At 46.1% G+C, this 23,632-nt stretch overlaps 1 protein-coding gene across 2 annotated transcripts; it reads left to right on the top strand.

Annotated features, from left to right (window-relative positions):
• The first annotated feature begins 358 nt into the window (after positions 1 to 358).
• Positions 359 to 23,228, top strand: epg5 (ectopic P-granules autophagy protein 5 homolog (C. elegans)). Of its 2 annotated transcripts, XM_086173923.1 has the most exons (45): positions 359 to 544; positions 1,235 to 1,903; positions 2,970 to 3,230; positions 5,061 to 5,259; positions 5,651 to 5,787; positions 5,873 to 5,980; positions 6,060 to 6,133; positions 6,247 to 6,355; positions 7,182 to 7,296; positions 7,369 to 7,519; positions 7,609 to 7,770; positions 7,860 to 8,017; positions 8,113 to 8,264; positions 8,349 to 8,489; positions 8,628 to 8,789; positions 8,883 to 9,005; positions 9,100 to 9,362; positions 9,436 to 9,576; positions 9,718 to 9,862; positions 10,291 to 10,488; positions 10,818 to 10,925; positions 11,010 to 11,132; positions 11,226 to 11,392; positions 11,485 to 11,721; positions 11,795 to 11,918; positions 12,080 to 12,224; positions 13,268 to 13,439; positions 13,527 to 13,689; positions 13,830 to 13,972; positions 14,151 to 14,307; positions 14,752 to 14,946; positions 15,036 to 15,249; positions 16,224 to 16,411; positions 16,482 to 16,689; positions 16,800 to 16,875; positions 17,427 to 17,524; positions 17,631 to 17,806; positions 18,598 to 18,822; positions 18,920 to 19,129; positions 19,994 to 20,138; positions 20,216 to 20,458; positions 20,899 to 21,112; positions 21,249 to 21,470; positions 21,558 to 21,672; positions 21,780 to 23,228. In XM_086173923.1, exons 1-45 carry the CDS (start codon positions 491 to 493, stop codon positions 21,960 to 21,962), a joined length of 7,773 nt encoding a protein of 2,590 aa, XP_086030049.1. In that variant the 5' UTR covers positions 359 to 490; the 3' UTR covers positions 21,963 to 23,228. The 2 variants fall into 2 exon arrangements, with proteins under 2 accessions (XP_086030049.1, XP_086030050.1); XM_086173924.1 differs by lacking the exons at positions 20,899 to 21,112; positions 21,249 to 21,470; positions 21,558 to 21,672; positions 21,780 to 23,228 and adding an exon at positions 20,569 to 20,613.
• The last annotated feature ends 404 nt before the right edge of the window (positions 23,229 to 23,632 follow it).

Raw genomic sequence — 23,632 nt, 5'->3', positions numbered from 1 at the left:
ATATATTTACATTATTATTATGACAGTTCATGACAATTTAGAATGTTAGTGAGGTTGGTGAATGAGTTTATAAAGACTGCGTTGTGAACTGGTCAGCGAACGTGGACGTTAGCTTAGCTTAGCTTTGTGGCCATGCACCGTTTAGTTTTCAGGGATAGGTTTCCTCCAGACATTTTTAATATTATTCCTACATTAATATTTCTCGTACTAGTGGCTACCTTATTGTAGTGTTCCATCGACAATTCCCCACGGAAGATGTTAACAAGTTTTACTTGCGAGCTGTGACAGTGTTTTATCTTGACAACACAGCCAGGCGTTAGGCTGTTATCAATAGCAAACACCTCACCAAAGCACAACAGCGAAGCTTTGCTCTTTCGTATCTGCCGAGCATGAAGACTTTAACCGCAAGTATTGTTTCCACCAAGTGGTGCTTCAGGCACTTGGGTGTGCTCTGAGGAGAGGGACGATCTGAGGACAGCTGAAAGGAACGATGGAAGCCGTAAGACCCAAGAAGACCAAGACAAAAACCAGCGGAAAATCTCAGGTTAATAAAGTATTTCTCTCGCATTTCACACACACACACAGAGAGTTGGATGTACAGTTTTTGTACAGTTTTGATGATCCATTCGCGTCGCGAAACAGTAAATTCCAGTGAAAAATGTTTCGTACTTTGTTCTCACTAACCCATTACAAAGTAACACACTACTGTTATCACATCACAGTTACCAGTAACACAGTAATTCAATAAATTGCTCTCCTCGATCTGTGTCATACTTGTGTTGTTATCTGTTTAATGAGCAGATAAGTAATGGCAATTGGGAGAAAATTATTGCACGCTTACTGTTGTCTTGCTATATTAATCTTGCCTAATTATATGTAATTTTGCTTAAATTACATACTCCTCTCATATTTCTACAAATATTTCAATATATTCTGTTGATTGATTGTTCTATAAATTCTGCCATCTGTCCACTAAAGCATACGTGTTGTGTATTTTCGAGTGAGCACACGTTCTTGTTACAAAGCTGATATTTGCCGAGTTGATGCAAAACATAGAATCAAATGGGATGTATTAAGTGTAAGGATTACCTAGCTTTAAGAAAACACATCGGTTGCAAATCTTAACCCTTTGGAATAAAAGCGCGAACAGGTGTATATCGCTTGTAGAAAGTTACAGCTTGTGAAATAAAGACAGGGGTTTAATTTATTTCCGGTTGTTGATTTATTTATTCAGCTGGCCAAGAAACAGAGGGCAGCAGAGGAAGACAAAAGAGAGGTCACACCATTAGCTGTCCACAATGAGGTCGGTGATTCAGACTTCATCAGCATCCCTCTCAGCCTGCCCTGTCATGAGACGGAAGAAAAGAGCCCGGATGCCGTTCTGGCTCCTGACACCGCATCACAGACAGCGGATCTGATCTCAGAGAGGGAGCAGGCCACTTTATCGGACTCATTATCGACATCAGTGTTGGCCAAGACCCTGCACTCGGCTCTGGATTTGTCACAGTCGGCACAAGTCCAAATGCATCTGACGGAGTCAAGAAAGGAGGATGAAACGGATGGGGGAGGAGAGGTTTTGGTTGCTGAGCAACAAGGTACATCAGAGAGCACGGGCACGGGAGCAGATGAGCAGTCGTGGAATTTGGCAAGTGTTACAACGCAATTAGAGATCCAAAATGTCCCCAGTGCTCCCGCGCTCTATCCCGCTCTATCTACATTTGAAGAAGGCTCTGTGATGCAGCTCTGTGGGGAAGCAATGAAAAGCTGTGAGAAAGGACCCGCGGTATTAGCTCTCCCTGAGCAGGAGTCTTCCCCTCCTAGTTTGCAGCCTCTGGAGTCTGCAACTGTATTGTCCAAGAGCATACTCTACCCAGAATTGCCCAAGACAGCAACAGAGACTCAGGTAATGCATACTCCCAATACACAATAGAATATAATAGAATAGAATATTCCTGTAATCATCCAACAGTTGGAGAAATTTCAATTCACACACAGCAGATGTTGGATAGTGCAGTGGAGGTAGTTACCAATGTGCAGCAGTAAGATAAATACATATCAGAAAAAATGTGATTAAAAAACTAATATTGGATTAGTTAATGCTTGCAGATTTAGGTAGTTTTGATTTCAAGTTTTTGGACTCATTCTTCTTTAGCGCCTTTTCCATAGTATTGGGGCCACACTTGTTGATGTCTCCTCTGGGAAATGATAAATCTGTGATGTGTAAGGAACTCATACAGTAACCCCAAAACAGAATGTGCAGTCTTATTGTGTTTAAGACTAAGAGCTATGAGAAGAATTACCTTTTATGCGATTTATTCTTTCTATGGTAGTTTAATATTAGTAGGAGCACTCTGGCTCTGGTGTTCAAATCATTGAGAATCTGCACTCACCTTCAATTTGTCGTTGCAAAGTCCCACCGGCCCAGGAAAAAAAAAAAAAAAAACATAAAATCTTTTTTATTCCTGCTGCTATCCGTACTTTGAACAACCACCATCACGTATCGTGTAACCTTACAACCAATTTTCCCACAAAATATCGTGTAAATTTTGTGGGAAAATTGGTTGTAAGGTTTCTTTAACCGACCTATTCAGTGCCTGTCAATGACAAATTTCTTTTACTTGGCATGGATAATAAGGTTGTATCTATAATGTCACAGAAATAACTGGTAAATTTATCAAGGGTCATGGAAGTTGTACTGATATGATATGTCATTCTCTGCAAATACATAGAAATTGTCAATAGCTTGAATTAAAAATGTTTTTTAAGTGCTGTATGAAGAGTGCAGAGATTAGATTAGCTTTTTTTTTTTCCCTTTGGTGACTTTCCCGATATAATATTTAATTTTTTCTTAATCTCATACCAACATGAAAGCCCTCTGCCCTTCTGTGCTGCGCTCATATCATGTTTCATAAATATCTTCCCAAGCAAGATAATAATGACCAAGGACACTGCGTGTTTTTCCTTTGTAGCCATTCTCTCCCGAGCAGCTGAGTGTGTGGGAGCCAGGTGGAGGGTTGGGCGCTTTGCTGGAGGGTGTGGAAGTATGCGCAGCCCAGTTCTGTGGCCTGGCCAGGCAAGAGAACCACGAGCTGGCTGAATTGCTGCAGAATTACTGGCGCTGTCGCCGACAGCTGACCCAGTCGCACACACAGCTGCACACGCAGTCGTCTGACTGCAAGAGCACGCAGAATCGTCTCTGGAGCTTCAGGGATGAACAGCTGACACTCCAGGTGCGTTTTTTTTTTTGTTTGTATTTTTTTTTTCTTGTTTGTAAATCATGATAAATAACAACGTACTGCGCCACTGATAACAACCCGTCAAGTCAAAGTCAGCTTTATTGTCAATTTTCTCAACATGGACTAGACATACAGAGGAATTGCGATGATGTTTCTTACAATCTCACGGTGATGTGAAATTATCCATCCATCTTCCCGTGCTGATCCGGAGTCGGGTCACAGGGGCAGCAGCCGGAGCAGTGATGCCTGGACCTCCCTCTCCCCCCCGCCACATGGTCCAGCCCGTCTGGAGGGACCCCAAGGAGTTCCCAGGCCAGCCTGGAGATATAGTTTCTCCATCGTGTCCTGGGTCTTCCCCGTGGTCTCCTCCCAGATGGAGATGCATCCTGACCAGATGCCCGAGCCACCTCATCTGACTCCTCTCTATACACAGGATCGGCGGCTCTACTCCGACATCTGAACTTCTCACCATATCCCTTAAGGAGAGTCCGGCCACCCTGCGGGGGAAAACATATATCCGCGATCTCGTTCTTTTGGTCACGACCCACAGCTCGTGACCATAGGTGAGGGTGGGAACGTAGCTCGACCGGGAAAATTGAGAGCTTTGCCTTTTGCCCGTTCGGACTCAATGTCCCCCGCCTCCCTCGGGACGTGGTTGTAGTTGTGCCGGAGGTGGGAGTTGAAACTCCTTCTGACAGGGGACTCAGACGTTCCGTGAAGACCCTCGCGTTACGTTTGGCTCTGCCAGGTCTGACCGGCATCCTCCCCCACCATCAAACCCAGCTCACCACCAGGTGATGATCACTTGGCGCCTCTGCCCCTCGCTTCACCCGAGTGTCAAGGACAAGCGGCTGCAAGTGCGACGATACGACCACGAGGTCGATCAAAGAACTGTGGCCTAAGGTGTGTTGATGCCAAGTGCACAAATGGACAAAAGTCCAATGACAGACCACCACTCAGGTTTAGATCAGGGGACCGTTCCTCCCAACCACGCCTTTCCAAGTTGGACTGTTGTTGCCCAAGTGAGCGTTGAAGTCTCCAAGTAGAATGAGGGAGTCCCCAAAGGAACACTCTCTATCAGCTCCTCTAGGGACCCCAAGACGGTTGGGTAGAGGCCTGGTTCCAGACCCCACGCTGTGTGTTGAGGTGAGTCCGACTATATCTAGTCAGAATCTCTCAGCCTCACGCACCAACTCGGGCTACTTCCCCACCAGAGAAGTGACATTCCACGTCCCAAGAGCCAGATCTGCAGCGGAGGATCGGACCGCCGGGGTCCCCCCCGCTCCGGCCACAGCCCGGCTCACACTGCATCCGACCCCCTTTGGCCCTTCCTGTGAGTGTCGAGCCCAGGGGACCCATGTCGATCCTTCAGGCTGTGCCCAGTCAAGCCCCATGGATGAAGGCCCGGCAACCAGGCGTTCGCTATCGAGCCCTGCCCCCGGGCCTGGCTCCCAGTTATGGCCACGGTGACCTGCATCTGGGCAAGGGAAAACTAGGTCCAACGTTTGTGTTTTTCAGGAGGGTCTCCTGAAGAGCCACGCTTTGTCTAGTCCCTCACCTGGGACCTGTTTGCCTTGGGACATAAATGGGCATGAATCCCCCGACAACATAGCTCCCAGGATCACTGGGACGTGCAAATCCCTCCTCCACAGTAAGGTGGCAGCTCATGGAGGGAGATGAGAAATTAGCAAGATAATAATAGAGTCCGAATTAAACAGTAAACATTAAAGTATAAAGTGTATGCAGGCACAAACTACTGGTAAGGTGAAAAGATGACAGACCGAAATGTATAAATATATACATTGTACAACTTTTTTCCCTCAGGGTGTGTGTGCGGATCAGTCCAAGGTGTGCGGCTACCACCGATTCCAGCAGGCAGATTTTAGCCAGAGCGTGCTGGCCGAGCTCAAGAGGCTGTTCGAAGTTCGGAGCGAGCTGTTCCATCAGAAGGTGGCGCTGCATGCGTACACCGCTCTGCTGTCTCACCTCCAGGTGGAATCGTACCTGCATCGCCTGCTCAAAGGTTAGAGAGCCGCCGTTGTCGAACATGTAGAGGCGATCAAAATGAACAGGTTTCGTTTTTCCCTTTCGCCCGTTTGTTTTTTCGATATTCCAACCGAATAACTCCTCAATCAGGTGGCAGTCGCTGAAATGACCATGTGCGATAATTTCCATTTGTGCGATAACCTGTATCGAATAATAATAGTGCAATAACCTGGAATAATACACATATACTTGAAAATATACTTGTATATACTTCAACATACCCTTATGTTTACTTTCATATTGGGTTTTATTTATAATTTTGTTTCTTTTCATGTCGATGCTTATATTTTTTAGCTGTACTCTGTGAGTTGGAGCAATAGCCCCCCTCCCGGATCAATAAAGTATTCTGATTCTGATTCCAATATCAGACTGTGCAGGCAGCCGAACGCAGCCTTGTTCCCTCCAGCCCCTGAAAGAGGCAATCAGCGTCCTTTTCAGCTTCACCCGAAGAGTTCTCGACGACGCACAGTTCCAGACTGACATCCATCACTGGCTGGAGAGATTGGTATGGCATCATTCGTCACGTCCCGGGGAGCGAGTATGGGATATTTCAGGTTTAAATTTTTTTTTTTGCTCCCCCTAATCTGCAGGTGGCAGTCTTGCTGCATGTTGGAGTGTCAGGAGAACACCTGTACCTGTTGTGCCACCTGCTGTGCTGTCCCGCCGAGGTGGGCAAGTGGGCCACGCATTTCCTCCAGGTCAGTTCGGAAGCGAAACGCTGTCTCTTTTTGGCACGATAGTCAATCATGATATTGATGATCGGACTCGTCTGCTCAGATCCAGGTTTGGGGGAGCAGCTGCGGATTGCAGGATTTCATGCAAGCTTTGGCAATATTAATGTCACCTGTAAGGTAAATAAAGACATCCTTACACTTTTGGGGTCTAAATAAAATCCCAGATCGTCCTATCGGGGTCTTCCAGCCTTGGGTGTCTAACTGGCGGCATTCCTGTTGTTTTGATCCAGACACCGAGCGGAGTTTCTTGGCCACATGAAACCATGTGAGAGCCAGAGCTCGGCGTCATCTGGACCCGAGTCAGGCAACTGGACACTGGTGGACGAAGGAGGGGAAGAGGTATCTTCAAAAAATAAGACCAATAACAATTTTCAAGAGACAGATCTTCAACCATGTGGTTATCAAAAAAAAAAAACAAAAAAAAAACGATATGGTAAATTGGTTTTACACTTTCAACAGATGTAGACTCTTTTGTATTTGTGGGCGTTTTTGTTCAGAAATTGGCCCATCAGGGTGTCGGAGAACCTCAGATGACGATTTACAAAGCAAAATGTTCTGGTCTGGACTGCGAGAGGCTGAGTCACAGTCCGGAAAAAAAAAAAACTCAAAGAAAAATCGATGGCCCCTTTGAATATCAGTCGGGTGCTTCAAAAATCACAACTGCCGCAGTCATTTGCTTTGAATGATTTGAAAACCTCCACAAAACAGTAATTTGCAAAAACAGCAATTAATGTGAATAGATATAAATTCTTGTTAGTCAGTAGAAATACTAGGTAAGGTTCCTGGTGGTGTTCACATCTTAGGAGTAGTATCATTAATTGTGGTACTTATTAAAGTACTAAACTTTATTACTTGTAGTTTGTATTTGTAGAAAACCTGAGTCACCGAGCATGTTGATAATTAGTTCCGTATTGTTTATGCTTTTTATTTTGTTTTTTCTTATTTCTCAGCACAAATTAACTCTCCCATCCGAAATGTACTTTGTATCTTTGTCACGTTTTTTTTTTTGCAACGCGCCTGGTGTCATTCATGCATTTCCTGCGATTACATTTTTTTTTTTCATATGAAAATTTCACAACAAATCTGGTTTGTTCGATTGATTTTTTTTTTTTTTTTTTTTTTTTTTTTGAACGTTTGACGATGACGATGCTCTTTCTGCGCGGAGGACGAGGATCCAGAAAGCAGCTGGTTGCTACTGTGTGAGGAGGACCTTATATCCCTGCTGACCCAGTTCCCATTTCAGCAGCTCTACTCGCACATGCTGGGCATGAGCAAGCAGGGTAAATGAATCTCTCTAGTCCGTCCGTCCCGCACACCTAAGAGTGAAATGACGCAGCTCTCATGTTTTCTAGGTGTGTATGAGCCTCTGGCCTGCTCCAGTCTGAAGATGATGCGCATGTTTGCGTTTGCGTCTTCGCTCATTGAAATCCTCGCTCTCGGCCTGCGAACCTATAACAGAGCGCGATACAGACAGCTGGTGAAGCGAATAGGACAAATCATAAGGTCGGTGCCGCGGCGTTATGGGCCAACAGTGATGCATATCCGGCGAAAAAGATCCATGTTAATCAGTTGTCTTGTCCCTTCACGCACAGAATGACCGTTTGTTACGTCAGCGATCACTGGGCCCAGTTCATGAGCGTGAACGGTCCCGGCGGAACCGGCTCCGGCGCGCACACGCTGTCTCTGGACAAGCTGCAGGTGGAATACGATCATCTCTTCCTCAGGGCCGTTCTTCACGTCCTCAGAAACAAGAGGTGAGGTTCAGATCTCAAGACACCTCAAGTTTAGGTATTTCCATGATGAGCGTTTACATTTTTGTGTTTCGCGCCAATCACTCTTACAGGCTGGGGATCTGGTTGTTCATGTCTGAAATGCCGTATGGGACTCTGTCCAGCTCCATGTTGTGGAGGGTCCTTTATGTCATGCAGTGCGCGGAAACAGAGGGAGTGGAAACTCTCGGCACCGGCAACGACACGCAATCCTGCATTCAGGCTCTCAAAGGTGACGTGCTAAATCCGCGGAGTGAAATTCACGCTTGCACGTAGCATTAAACAGGATCTTTAGACTTACAACTTACATATCGTCCCCCACCGCAGACCCGGAGCACCAGCAGAGGTTTGAGAGCTGGCTGTGCGAGTTGAACAGCTCGGACGGGATCTCACTCCTCACCGCGCTGGCCCACATGGCCACCCCCACCCAGTACTCGGACCCAGCCTTTGTCACAACTATCGCTCTGCTAATTTACCAGGTACGCGACAGTGATGCCCAACGGGGTTCAAAGATGTCGGAAAAAGTCAATTGTGGATCTCTACTCTGATGCTTTTTGTTCCAGGTGTCCTACGTCAGCGTCTCTACCAGAGAAATTTACTCCAAGGTTGGCAGGGAGTTGCTGGCTACCATCGCAACAGCTCATCCCTACGTCATCTCTGTGCTTCTCGAGAGGCTGAGAGAGACTGTTCAAACTGTCGGGATGGCAAGTTCATTTTTGTATTTTTTTTTTTTTTTTTTTTTTTTGTGAGCTACCTCACTGTTTGTGTCGTAAGCTGTTTGAAGTGTCCGCAGAGGCGATCTGGTAGGGTGAAAACTCAAAAAAGCTGTTTTTTTGTGTCAGGCGGTACTATACCTGTGTAAAGAGCTGCCTCTTAGCCGGTGGAGACCACAACCGGAGGAGATCTGTGTGATGGGAGCATGGTTGCTCCAGTACCCCCTGCCAGCCGTGGAGAATCGGCTCGCCTGCGTGATACTGGAGGGACTCGACTGGGGCTACTCTCAAGTCCGTCTATTTGCATCAAATTTTTTGTGAGCGTCCTGTTACAGTTTTAAAATTTTGCCTAAATATCCCGTTGGTGACGGCTTTGGCTTGCAGGAAGGCTCCTTGGCTCTGTCTTCATCCCTCCACACAGAGGTGGCTCTGCTGGTGGCCGAAGCCTATCAGAAGTACCTCACGGACAAACCCTACAGTGGCCTCATATCGGAAGGAATCAAACAGGTAACAGCGTTAGCCGGCGGGCAACTCGTGTCTCTGAAACGTGTCAACCGCCGCGCCAAATATTCCCGCTTTCCGTCTCCTTTCCTTCGATCAGGTGTCTTACCTCGCCAGCGTCCTTCGCTTGGGCATATCTCCGGAAGCTTCCTTCAACCAGTGGGCCTGGCAGCTGCTGCTGAGGCTGAAGGTTCACAGAAATGCCCAGAACCTAAAAGGGGCGTGGCTGGTCCCCGCTTCGTCGTCCAATCCGCCGCCGGAACTCACACACGCGCCGAGCATGCACTCTGTCCTGCGAGCCGTAAAAGCAGGCATCCCGATCGGCTGCTACCTGTCCATCGCCATGACAACAGTGGGACATAGGTATGCAAGCCTAGCACAATCACTTAGTCATACAATTATGCTAATCGCTGTTTTGTTTTTTGTTTTTTTTTAGTCTTGAACACTTCTGCACCGAGGGAGTGGGGTTGCTGAAGAGTCTTATTCAGTCTCGCCACCTGAGGGCGGCTGTGCATCTTCTCGACAACATCCTACCTCAGACCTACCCTCTCAGCTTCTACCTACTCAATAACGCCGAGTGAGCCTAGATACACACTTGAACAGCGAATCACGGAGAAATCTCGATTATTATCATTTTTTTAAATGTATTTCTTTATTTTTTTTATCCCACGAAACATTTCCGTTTCCCCGTTTCTTGTGTCCTCTCACGCAACGGCAGGTTCGTCAGCTGCATCCAGCTATTCTTGCAGTGCGACAGTGTGTGCCCGCAAGGTGTGACGCAGCAGGTCACACACCGGGTAGCACCCCTCCTCACGGGAACCACCTACGGCGATAACGTCAGACTCCTCAACAGTGTCATTCAGGTGCGTTCAAAATAAGAAAAGATAAAAGTTGGTTTCCAGGCATCAGAAGAATGGATAGAATATAAGAATAAGAACAACTTTATTAATCCCGAAGGAAATTGCTGTGCCAGAGTTACAGAAAATATAACAGTAATGAATAATAAAAGAAAAGGCAGAATTAGAAATAAAAATAAACTATAAACTATAAAGTGTCTCAGTGAAACTATAAAGTGTCTTAGTAAACAGTGATAAAACTATAAGTGTCTTAGTAACAAGTGAGGTAAGGAGTGCACAATAGTATGATAGAAGAGAAACTTGTAGTGTAGCTGTTATGAGATGACATATTGCACAGTTCTGAATATTGCACAGTGAAATGGAAATATTGCACAAACTGATATCACAAACTGATGGATCGCAGATCAAATTTTTACTCGTGTTTCGCCCTTTAGAACCACGTGGTGGAGAGTTCGCTTCCAGGACGTGTTGGAGCCACGGCAGTGCTGGAGTTCTGGGTGGGGATTTTGACCCAGCAGCACCTCTGGTACCGCGATAAAACAGTGCTGTTTCTCATGGATCAGATCTGTTTTGCCGCGTTCATTCACCGCCAGGAGGAATGCGTGCTGAAACTGCTGCACCAACAACATAAGGTGTGTGGGAAGTTTTCGCAAGCGGGTCTTTTTGGGACTCTCGCGCAATGTTTCAATTTCAATAACGTCGAAATTGCATGAGTATCGCGGGTAAAACAGGACAGAAGCTGTGAGATGCTTTAAGATTGACCCTCTTCACCTTGATATTAGCATAAATTGTCATGATGTGTGAAGAGTCTCTTATATGAGATGGCACATCGTGTGTGCAGGTGAATTTAAATTATCTTCGCTGGTGCGACGGCATAATAATGCCATTAAGAAAATATGAATGGTACAAGAATGCAATGAGACAAATAACTGGACCTCCTAATTTGCATCCCACTCCACAGAGTGCTCTAGGTTACCATGGAGACCGGAGTCTGCTCTCCACTTTGGTCGGCTGGATTTCCGGAAACGCCACACCTTCCTTCATAGAGGGCCAGTCGTTGAGTGCGGAGGTGAGAGTTCAAGGGGCCTACAGAGATCCCATCTGCGGAAGTTCTCCGTCCTGACCGAATCAGCGTTTGTTCGTTTTTTGGTAGGTTTGGTTCGCCTGGTTTGTGCTGAATATGGAGGGTGTTTGCGAGGAAGAGTCGCAGCTCAGACGACGTCTGGAGCACGAGCTCCTGTCAGAGCCAAACATCTCACCAGAACAAGCCTTAAAGGTAAATACATTCGGTTGGTTGGATGGTATTTTTCCACTTTAAGACTTGCCAGAGAATACACTGTTTACCATTGCTTTGTCCGTATGTCAACAGAGGGTGCAGCAGAGGCTGAAGTTGGCAGTTGCACCATCCCTGCAGCGGTTGCAGGTGTACCGCTGGGCGTGTCAGGCCCTGGCCACGCCCCCTGACCATCCTCTTATCCCCCTGGTGTGGCAGAAGTTCCTGCAACTCTACCTCAGACAGCCCGGGCCTGAGTACGGGTACGATGCACAAAACGTCCAACCGGAGCGACCACGAAAGAAATGACAATTAAAATCGAGGATGTTGTTGTTTATCTGAATGCATCTTTCAGGCTGCTTGCAAGCGGATGTATCGGCCGGAGGTTTTTCCAGGCCTCCTCTCAGGCCGCTTTGCTTCGAGACCTGAGGCAGAGGATACAGGAAGTGTCCGACTTCCATCACGCCGCTAGCCAGGCCCTTCGAGTGCCACCCGTGCGCACGCCTTCGTCCGACGGCCCACGCGAAGAAAACGAGGACAGTCACCACGGGCCCCATCTCACCTCCCCTCAGCTGCACACGGAGCTGGTCAGGTGTGCATTGACGTTTTCTCAAGCAGTGTATCAAGACACTCCGTGACATCCCGAGCCGCGTGTTTGCCTCCAGGTTATTCGCCGTCTTTGCCGTTTGGCTGGAGGACGAAACTCTGCTGAAGCAAGAGGTGTATCTTCCCTCTCTCCCTCCGGAGTATGAGCCACACAGACTGGCGCAGGTCATGCAACGGCAGCAGGTGGGTGTTTCTTTGCGCGCGGAGGAGATCTTTTCCCGATGTTTATCCGGATTCATGAGTAAGCTCTCCGACGCTTCCTGGATAGAATTTGTTTTTATATAACATTGCCCATAAATATGAATCGGTGTTTCGCGTGTCTTTTTGTTTTTTTTTCCATGCAGGAACTATGGCTCGAGTACCTGGACCAGGAGCGTCTGCAGTTTGATCAGAGGGAGGTTTTGTCTCTTTGGGAGAAGGTGCAGAGCGAGCCAACCTTCCTGCAGGCTCCAGACCCCGGCCTGGCAGACTACACCAGTCTCAGCAACGGTACTGAGACAAATCTGCCTCACAAGCGGTGCCGGCCCAAGGCTTGATTTCATATGGCGTGCCCTCATCAGCTTTTTACATACGGTTCACAAAAAGAAATCGGATAGACAGGTCTTTACCATTGTTTTTAATTTATAAGATAACCTGTCACCTAATTTACGTACTTAACAAATCACAAATGAATAAAAAAAAAACCAAATACAATCAGTCAGCTTTATTGCCATACAGTTTATAAAAAGAAATCGGATAGACGGGTCTTTACCATTGTTTTTAATTTATAAGATAACCTGTCACCTAATTTACGTACTTAACAAATTACGAATGAATAAAGAAAAAAACTTAAATATAATCAGTCTGCTTTATTGCCAATTTCTCCACATATACTAGACATACAGAGAAATCAAGAAGACGTTTCTCACTATCCCACTGACATGAATTTAACCGAATAATAGTAAAAAAGTGCACAATAAACTATAAAGTGCAGAGTAGGTACAATTTACTGGCACTAAGGTGAAGAGATGACAGATTTAACAGCATAAAAACTCATACAGATAAATCTATGAATTTTGAAAATAGATAGTAGTGGCGGTTTTATGTACAGCAGAGTAATATGAATAGCCTTTACAGAAAACATTCTGCAAATATGTGAATTAATGATAATAATAATAATACATGGAAAATACTACCTCCAGCTCATTTTCATATATATACAATAAAAAATAAAATAATAGTAATAATCAAAATACACAAAAGAATTAAGCACAATATCAATACCCTTACCACAAATGAATAATAATAATAGTAATGTAAAACAAACAGTAAATCAATACAGCAAGGGTCTCATCAATCAATTTTGGGGCAGGGTCCTATTGGTGTTATCATTTGTAGTTATATCAATTGGGCATTGCTTTACATTTGAATCAATCATTTTAAGAGTTAATAGTAATATTTATATAAATCTAAAAATATATAAGGTGAGTTTTGGGGGGGGGGGGCTCTGCATAGTAAAATCAAAAAGCTAATCACATTCTCTCTCTGTTCAGCAAAGGAACGAATCCTCTCCAACCTGCAGAAGCATCCAGATCCGCGTCCGGCGCCGCAGCTGCAGCAGCACAAAGCTCCAGTGGCCGAAATCCCCGCAGCGTGTCTCACCGACACTAAAGCAGCCGAGGAGCTGCTGAGGAAAGACCTCAGCGTTCTGCAGGACCAAGCCAGGTACTCTTAAATTACACCAATTTCACTATTTTCACAATTTTTCTAGCAACCACACCTTGCATTTATGGACAATTCGCATGGTTCCAGGATCGCAGTGGCCTGCGAAGCCCAGCAGGTGGCAATGGAGCAGGAGCTCCTGGAGAGTCTCCCTCTGCTTTACAAGAACCGGCCTGAGCAAGTCACCATGACCCTGGAGTGCAAAGGGAAGGCGGGACAGCCGTGCCAGGGGCCGGCAAACATCACCGTCACCGTAATGCTCATCCCCTGCTGTTTTTTTTTTTTTTTTTTTTTTTTTTTTTAATCGCAGCAACACGCTAAAGTTACGTTGTTAAAAAAAAAAAGTCTTCGCCGTGCATCGCTAATGAGTCCTGGTTGTGTTTCTGGTTCCAGTGTGAGTGCGTTCAGAGGCAGGAGGCCGTGCAGATTCAGATAACGTCGCTGCACAGGGATATCAAGAAGCTTCAAACAGACGCCATGGCGCCCCCTCCTCAAAGCCTGGCGCAGGCCGCCGTGCACACTGAGAACTTTATAACGTTAGTCTACACCACACCCCCACCACAACCACATGCCGCCTTATATATATATATATAGATATAAGATATAGCATCCCTATGATAATACATTTCATTGCATATTTATAACTTGGCATGGGTTCCATGTAAATATGCATTGGTTTTGACACATGTGTGTGTGTGTGTGTGTGTCCCCCAGGGCACTGGTGAATATGTACAAAGCACAGAAATCTCCTGCGGCACATCATGTCGGCGTGTACGCCTTCTACCAGGTGGTGTCCTTTGTGTGCGAAGACACGTTGCGGCATCCGCCGACGCGTCAGTACCTCTCCTCATGCGTAGAGATACTGGGGCAGGTGTGTTTCTAAACACCGTGTTTTTCCAGCTTTGATACTTATCATATGCTAATGCTAACATGCTAAGAGTACTCAAACGCATGGAAAGCGGTGGGTCTTTTTTCCCGGAGGAACAGCTCACAGCAAAATCTGGGGAATCACTTTTTCCTGTTTTTTTATCTCCTTCGCCCTTCTTCTTGCGCAACATTTGAATTTGGCATTCTGTGTCTCACTGATCCGCAGAAATTAGAGAAAAAATGTACATTTTAAGAAATAATGAATCGTTCCTTCAATTTCGGCCCCATCTTATGGATAAGTAAAAACCTTGCTGCCCTGGAGCTGTAATAAATTCAGGTGACACTGTATATAAAAATGTCAAGAGGAGCGAAAAGAGGAAGGAGAACTCCATTTATGAGCTTTGTCTTGCCAATGCAAAATTGATTTCATGTTCTTTTCTGCTCATAGGTATTCATTCAGAAAAATGCCAAAGAGTGCGGCCGTATCCTGAAGACGATCCTGGAACAGAGGCGTCTCTGCCCGCTCATTTCACCTTTCTTCACCCCGAATTCGGCTCCCGGTCAGCTCGTCTCGCTCTACCAGGATGTGGTGACGTCCCTGCACCCCGACAGCGCCGACGTCATCTTCATGTTGCTCACCAAGGCGAGAACAGACACGATGGCACGATAAAGAAAAACGTCGCTTTCCAGTCCGAACAGCTACTTTTACAGGCGCTTTTGTGTCTCCTGCAGTTCGATCTGTCCCAGTGGCTGAACGAAGCCCATCCTGTGTTCTCGGAGAGAACCCGCTTACTGGAGTTGGTCCACGGCGCTCTCTGCGTCTGCGGCCAGGACCCGGAGTCCGAAGTTCTCACCCCCTTTCACCTTTTTACCAAACACTGGACCTTGCTTTTACGCTACCATTTCCCAGACCATTACAGTGACTGCCTGCGTTTGCTCATGACCAGTAAGTGAGATTGAAACGTTTGTTTTTTTTAACACGAATACGAGACATTATGGATCACAACGATTGTGCGAGATGGAGGTCAGCCGTCGAAAGCAGGGAAACGAAGGTTAGCCGCAGCAAGACGGAGTACATGTGTGTGAATGAGAGGGACCCAAGTGGAAGAGGGAGGTAAAGAAGATGCAGGACTTTAAGAGCTTAGGGTCACCAATCCAGAGGAGCAGAGAGATGGGAAAAGAGGTGAAGAAACGCGTTCAAGCAAGTTGGAACGGCTGGAGAAAATTGTCACGGGTGATTTATGATAAAAGAGTATCAGCCAGGATGATGAAGGTGTAAAAAACCTGACCTAATATGGTTTATAGACAGTGGCGTTGAGGAAAAGACAGGAAGCAGAGCTGGAGGTTGCAGAGATGAGGTTCTAATCGTCACATCACGGGGATGTAATCCGAATCATCTATCCGTTATCTACCGCTTATCCTGGACTCGGGGTCACGGGGGATGCCGGAGCCCAACCGCTATTGGGCGAGAGGCGGGGTTCAGCCCGAGCCGGCCGCCGGTCGATCGCATCGCCACATATAGAAAAAACAGAAAACCGTTCATGCTCTCATCCACACATCTGGGCAATTTTCCCAATTTTTTCTAATGCATGTTTCCGGACTGTGGGAGGAACCCGCAGCCCACGCAGACACAAGACCTCCAGAATCAGAATCTTTAAATGTTCACAGGAATTGGACATGGCATGTCAGTGCCTTTTAGCAGGAAATTTAAGATAAGCGTTTTGAGTTGTAGAAAAGAAAAGAACACAATAACCGAGCAATAAAAAACACACTTTCGGCTGAGGAAACGCAGCCTGACGCATTGTGAACAGGATGGGTGTAATGCATCCCCGAGGATGCAGGGAGGTGAAGATGGTGGACCACAGGGACTGCTTTTAGATGAAGTTTTTTGCAAACAAAATGTTTTCTCAATGCCGTCAGGCTCCTCCAGCCAGTTGCTGAGTCCGGAGTGCTGGAAGGTGACGCTGAGCGCGCTAAGCGTCTTACCCACATCTCGTGGCGGCAAGAATAAAGATGAGCAGGGCCTCAACAAAGAGGTGTCTGGTCGCGCAGGGACGGCGTCCGCAGCCTCTTCCTGCCGGTACCCCATCAGCCTCTCTCTTCAGCAGGTAAACGTCCGCGCACTCGCTTTGGTTTGGTGACAAAGCCATCATAAAGCGAGCCGCGTCCCTTTTTCAGGTGGAAGAAACGGTGCACTACTTAAGCGATTACTTCCTCCGGAGTCGTCTCAGCAAGCCCGACCTCCGTAGTTTCGGCCTTTACTCCGCCTGGACTCCCTACATCGGCGAGATCGTGTCCTTCCTGGAGCATCTGGTTTCCTGTCTCATCAACGTGCCGCTCGGCAGTTGCGCCAGAGAGTCCGCGGGCAGCAGCAAGATCAGAAAAGGTAAACGTCCGCTGGGGTGTTTTTTTTTTTTTTTTTTTTTTTAAGAAATCACAATCTCTGCTGTCGTCGTACGTTACGCCACCAGTTTTTTTTTTTTTTCCCCTTCGTAGCCCTCGAGGACGTGCAAGGCAAGATCGTGAAATTATTTAAGCCTTGGATCTTTCCTCTGGACACTGATGAAGGCGGGTAAGTATGGCAACCCTCAGCTCCCGGGCAGTATTTTTCTTTTTATAGGATTTAGAAACTTCGCCTTAAATCTGTTGCGAGCCCAGGCTGTTTAAAAGTGTACATATTTCCCAAGCTGGATTTTTTTTTTCACTGGAATTTATCTCTGGCATATTTGTTTTTTTCTAGGATTTAGAAAATTCGCCTTAAAGCAGTTGCGAGCCCAGGCTATATAAAAGTATACATATTTCACAAGCTGGATTTTTTTTTTCCACTGGATTTTATCTCAGTTATTTTTTTTTTCTCTTATTGCAGTCATAAATGTACCTGTTTTCAAATTGGGTCGCTTCGATTTAAATTGCATAATTTTCCAGAGAATTGTTTTCAGTTAATTTAGAAGACATTACCGCTTTACTTTAACAAATGCCCACTCAAATCAACATAAATGGATAGAATATACTCAATCGCTATTTTGCTTTAACAGGGTTAGTGATTTATTTTCTGAATTAAGACAAGTAATTAAGAAGGAAGAAATTCGAGGGAATTTCAACATCAGTGTTTCTTTTTCTCAGCAAGTGTTACCCGTGGCTGGAGGCCGAAGCCGGCGCGGCGGGACATCTGGTCGGCCTGTACGCTCAAATTACCGACACGCTGCACCACAAATTCAGAGGTGGGTGCCTTCCAGTCGTGTACTCACGACTGTGAGTGTGCAAGCGTGTCTGTTTTTCCACTGTGTACTGTTTTAATAGAAATAAATCTAAATATATTCGGTACAGATCGCTTGCTCCCCGGCCAGAGAGGCGCCCTGTGGTTGTGTTTGATGCAGTATTGTGAAAACTGCACCTCCCCGCGTACCCCTGAGTACCTGCTGTACCTGTACCACACACACCTTCGCGTCCTGCCGTGGAGACACCTGCATCCTGACACGCAGCTCATGGAGCAGCTCTTCAGCGTGAGACGTCTCTCTTGACTCGCACGTCGACCTCGGGACGCGATACACAGGACAGCCGGTTCATTTGAGACCTTGGCTTTGCTCCCCCTCTCTCCCTGCTTCTATTATTAGTCTGACATCCAGTAATTAATCTTTACACCCTTTTCTTAATTGTTGTTTTGCCTCTCAAGACCCTGTGGATATTTATAGTCTCTGAAAACCAAGAAGAGCCGTTACGGAAAAAATACGTTTTGGAATTCGGCAAACGGAACATCTGCAAAGCCTAAAGCGAAACAGAAATGGAAAATAGTTGGAGGAGAAAAGACGAATGGAAGACGAATAATGTTATATTTCTCTAAAGTGCAACAGTCATAGTGTCCTATGAATATTTATTATTATTGTTATTAATATGAGTTGAAGTTATCATTGGTATAAGTCGTAGTATTTGTATAACTATTGTGTTATGATATTATGATTATTATTATGATTATTTTCATTATTGTCACTGTTATTATTATTATTATTATTATGATTGATAATCAAATAATATTATTAATAATAAATAATGATAATGCAACCATTATATCTATAATTATATGTATGGTTAGGATACAGAAAATAGGGTTTGATGGAGAAGGTTTATTCGCCGTGGCCAAAGAATAACACGTTTGATTCTCATAATCATAATTGTAATGATAACAAAATAATAATCAATAATAATAATCATCATCAATAATAATAGTGAGGGGAAATTGATTCCCGATAGCCTCCTTGCTTTTCCCTTTTTATGATTTTTCTGTTTGTGTCTGCAGGTGGAAAGGGGAAGTCCCAAAAGCTGCTTCCTGTTTATGGGAGAGGTGTTGTGTGAGGTGAACTGGGTCAGCATCCTGAGCAACCACCTGTACCCGCCTCAGGCACCCGGAGTGTATCCGTGTCTACCCACTCAGGACACGCAGAGGGAAACCCACACGATGTTGGTCTATCTCTTATACATGCTGGTGTTTCTCTCAAAAGAAGAACAGCTGCTCAGTCAACAGGTGACCCCTTTTTTTTTTTTTTTTTTTTTCAAACACCGATCATTTCAGGGCTCATTTGCACTGATTAACTCCCGAGTTTTTCTTCCTCCGCCTGAAGGATTCCCCTCTTCTCAGCCTGCTGGTCCAGTGCGTCTCCCTGCCGTGGCACCAGCTGGACCTGTCCTCGTACCAGAGCGTCCTGGGATACGTCAGCACGCACTACCCTCCGTCTCTGCTGCTCAGCGCCGATTCGGGGCCCCAGTTGTTGTTGAAATCGCTGCGCGGCGCCGCCGGGCTGCACCCGCGCCCTAATGAAGTTCCCCACCGGGTGAGATCGAGCGCAGCAGTTTCTCTCATACATCAGTCCACAAATAAAAATCTCATAAGGCCACGTTCCACTTTATTATTGCTCCGGTGCTTTTAGCATTCACACTGTTATCATAATGACAATTATAGCAAGGCTTGAAAAAAGGCTTTAAATCAATCATTTTGACTGAATAGATAGAAAACTTGTAAAATTATACACCACATCACCCCACCTGACTCAACGATAATTATTTAAAATAATTGCTGGAATTTCATATTTCATCGAGCATAACAGTTACCTCTATAGTAATGTTAACGTTAGATGCAAGGATTCATTGCTCTGTCATATTAGCATCTCCACTTTCCTTAAAAGAAAAACAACTTTTATGTTAAAGACTCACCGGTAATTATTTAAAATAATTGCTGGAATTTCATACTTCAGTGAGCATAACAGTGACCTCTATAGTAATGTTAATGTTAGATGCAAGGATTCATTGCTCTGTCTTATTAGCATCTCCATTTTCCTTAAAAAAAAAAAAAAAACAACTCTTATGTTAAAGATTTCAGCCAAGTTTTGCCGGTGGTGTCGCGTCAATGCATCGGCGCCTACGATATTTACATCCCGACTGGGGAAAGATGCGAACGACACTGCTCTCCTTAGGAGCTTTTTTTTGAAGGGGATCCATCGAGAGCTCCCTTTTTTAGTTTAATCAAAGAAGGTTTGTTTACTTTTTGCGTAGAGAAAAATAGAAGAAATAGCAGAAAAATAATGCTATTCTTATGAAGGTACCATTTTGCTCTCGCTTTGCAAATCTCTCAGATGTCACAGTTTGTATTGTACCGTAGCCTTTTCATTCGAAATGACGGCCGCCGGCTTTGCATCCAGGAGGAGACGCTGAAAGCCGGGGCGTATGTGTGCTGGTGCGTGCAGTGTTTCGTCACTCTGGAACAGGGAGGGGGCATCAACCCCAGCTCCCTCCAAGCCCAGCTGGAGAACCTACTGGAAAGCATTGTGACGTTCAACCCCCCAGGTTAGCCGCCGCCGCCGCCACATGCCAAGTGTTTTCACCAGCGGCCTCTTCAGCTGTGCTCCTTCTTGACTCCCCAGAGACCGGCCTGGAGCAGAGGCACATGGCGTTCTGCGGCCTCTTCAGCGACGCGCTGGCTCTGCTCAACGGAGTCGGGGTCTCGACCGGCGAGGCCCTCGCCGCTCAGGTCATCACCTGGCTGGACAGGAAGGGCAGAGGGTTTCCCATCCTGCCTCTGCTGACCGCTTGCTCGCGGTGCCTGGCGTCGGTGCGCCACATGACGCAGATCATGGAGGCGTGCATAGCGGCCTACTTCAACCACGGTAACTGAGGAGCCTTCTTTGTGTTCGCATCGAAACTTTGCTTGCGACTCAAATACCCCCCTTATTTATTTTATTTTTTTTTTTTCACGCGTCTCACAACGGACTTGCAGCCTGGAGAGGACCCGGCTTTTGAAACAGTATCGCTTCGCTTCAAATAGAAATTTTAAAAGAAAAATGAGAAAAGAAAATCACAGAAGATTTGCATCGGAAAGAGATTTGAGAGCAGCGTTCTTTGGCATTCTTCGATTTCGGAACCGGTGACACGGTGGAAATGTATACGATGGAACACAAACCACGTATTGCACGGTCTTTTAAGCAGCTGATCACCATAGCAACACGTATCCACAGATGTCGTTACTACGGTTTTCATACAACCACTCTGACCTTTCGTGTGATTTTAACACCTTTCACGTTTTGTTGTTTACTACATCTCTCCTCAGTTGTGGAAGAGTGTGTGGGCTGGGGCCCCGTGTTGGCCTCGTTGCAGGTCCCCGAGCTCACGGTGGACGACTTCCTGTCCGAGAGCCAATCCGGAGGCAGCTTCCTCACGCTGTACGCCTTCATCCTGCAGCGCCTCAACTCCGAGTACACGGTGGCCAATGAGAGGAGGACGTTGGCGCTAATCAGCACATGGACCAATCAGGTCTTCCCAAGGTTTGGACTTCTCTCTCTCTCTATTTTTGTTTCTATTCAAAAGCTCCGTCTTGAGATTTTGCAAACGCATGAGCGTCAGGCGTGTTTATTATTGGCGCATGTTATAAAGAGGTTTTTTTGTTTTTTTTTGGCACAGTGGTCCAGGAGACGAAGCCAAGCTGTTTCTCTGGTGGCACAAGGCCCTGAGCCTGTCGGCGGAGCAGCTGAAGCCGCAGGCTGGGCACGGCGAGTCCTCGTCGGGGGTGGTCTTGGGCCTGCTGAGGCTGCAGACCAGGTTGCTCCAGCTGGGGGAGGAGAGACTCAACTCCGGACTCCTAGGAGCCATCGGTCTCGGGAAAAGGTCCCCCGTGTCTAACAGGTGCGCTCGCATCCGTGTTGCGATGGCGTGATGATAACGGGAAAAAAAAAAAAAACCTCTGTTGACGCGTGTACCCTCTGCGTTCAGGTTCAGGGTGGTGGTTCGCAGCCTGGCAACATTCCTCTTGGTCCAGGTGCGATCGGAAACCGAGCTTCGGCTGCAGCCCTCGGCCGACCTGCAGCTCTCGGCGAAAGCGCAGCAAGTAAGCAGGAACGACGGCGAATTCTGTTTTTTTCATTTCAGGGTTCTTCGATTATGTTCCTATTATAATTTGTTGGGTTTTTTTCCCCTCATTCGATGGCAACGCAGACGCTGGGGATGCTCGAAGCCATGCCGAGCAATAAGCAGTATGCCGAATTGGAGGACTCCGTGAGTAAAGCCGTGCAGTTCATCCGCTATCCGGGGCACTGTCTGAGAGACGGGCCCCGGCTCCTGGCCCTGCTAGCCAACCTGCTGTACCCCGATCTCAAATACCTGCACATCATCCACTAGCCAAAAGATTGCCTCCGGATCGGCCGGCGTCCACGGAGGAACCCCCCCCCCAACCCCCCGGAATCAGAATTTTCCTTATAGCGGCACTCGCCTTCGCTGTTATATTTCCTAGAGCTATGTTTTGACTAAAACTTTTTTTTTTTTTTTTTTTTTAAATCGTGCACTTGTGGTACAAAAAAAAAAAAAAAAAAGGACTTAGCAACAAACGCTGTGAATTTGGGGTGAAACCAGTCAGGTTTGTTGTAATTTACTGAACTCTGATCTCTTGCACTTTGCTTTCTTTTTATTCTCAAGCCTTGTCGCTTTTTATATTAGTCGCCTGTTTGTTTTGGTTTTTTTTCGTCGTTATATTTTCAACGCGATTCAGTTCCATTCTCTATATTTTAGGACGTTTTCGAATATTTATTGAAGCCGAATACACTGATCGAAGTTGGAGGTGAAAGCTTCGCGCCCGCTCGTGAAGTCGATTATTGATTAATTATTACTGATCATTCGGGTGGATCTTGAAGGACATGTAATAGGCCAATAATTTCATGGGCCTTCTTCATACATGGCACGGAGCACACTGCAGAAATTGAATGTTATCCATGATAACAGATCTCCCCTCGCGTCCTTCCCGGACAAAGAAGCTATCATAAAATGTCGGCCATTTGTTATGTACGCGACCGGCCAAAAGTGCTTTCTTGATTTTTTTTTTTTTTTTTTTTGTTTGTTTTCGTTTTTGCCAAAGAGACATGACCTCCATCTGCCCAGCCACTAAACCACCCTGGATCATTGCCTATAGTTTTACTTCTTCTCTGTAAGGCACAACGATCGGGAGGGAAGCACAGGCACACTTTGACACCACATGTCTCTTGTAAATGCACTGCACAAGTAGACTTCCTTAAAAAGTAATGTGCGCAATTTAATGCAATGGACTAATGCCACTGGTATTACTAAGGAGGGACGAAAGTCATGTCGCTGGTATTGTAAATATAACTTGACTTTCACACAGCGCTGAGTCATATAGTGCCCTTTTGGGTATGAAGGCATGATTCAGTCATTTTTAATTGTCATCTCAGAAAGTTATTCCAACCTCAATCATCTTCATTTCTTCTGTGCCATCTCAGTGATAATAATTATATTATTGCAGCCTCCAGCTTGCCTTATTTCCTGTGTAATGTGGTGACTATTAATGTCTTTTAATGAGTCAGAGTTGAGGAACGGGTCTTCGGTACTGCTATAGGAGTTGTGGGGGGTGGGAGAAAAAAATAAAACTTTCCCGCAGCTGGTATTTATCAGCCAATTCATTGATCTGGGAACATTTGTACTACATGGAAAAACCTCTGAGAGCAGGGAGGAAAACTGAGCCGAGCCCCTCTGCTCTGGACGGACCGCGTTGTTAAAAAAGACTTGAAAATGAGCCATAAACAGATCCGGAGACGCGGAAACAGAAATCAGAGCTCTTGAATATCTCGATTGCCTTCTGCATTGTCATGGAAATCCGCTCTCAGAGCGAAATGAAGACGCGGCTCCATGTTTATCACAGTGTGCAAAGCCGTCCGCGAAGGAACGAACATTGTGAGGTGGGATGAGTACATGGAGGAGGGGGGCTGCCGTGGGTCTGGAAGACATGAGTAAAGGTCAAATTGAGGTTAGAAGACAACTCCCGGATGGGATGAGATTGGTGC

Source organism: Fistularia commersonii, chromosome 26 (assembly GCF_037954325.1).
Source record: "Fistularia commersonii isolate RoL2024-O1a breed Wild chromosome 26, RoL_Fcom_v1.0, whole genome shotgun sequence".
In the NCBI taxonomy this organism is placed as follows: domain Eukaryota; kingdom Metazoa; phylum Chordata; class Actinopteri; order Syngnathiformes; family Fistulariidae; genus Fistularia; species Fistularia commersonii.
The sequence above is the reverse complement of the archived record's forward strand: the minus strand, read 5'-3'. Positions and strand labels throughout refer to the sequence as shown.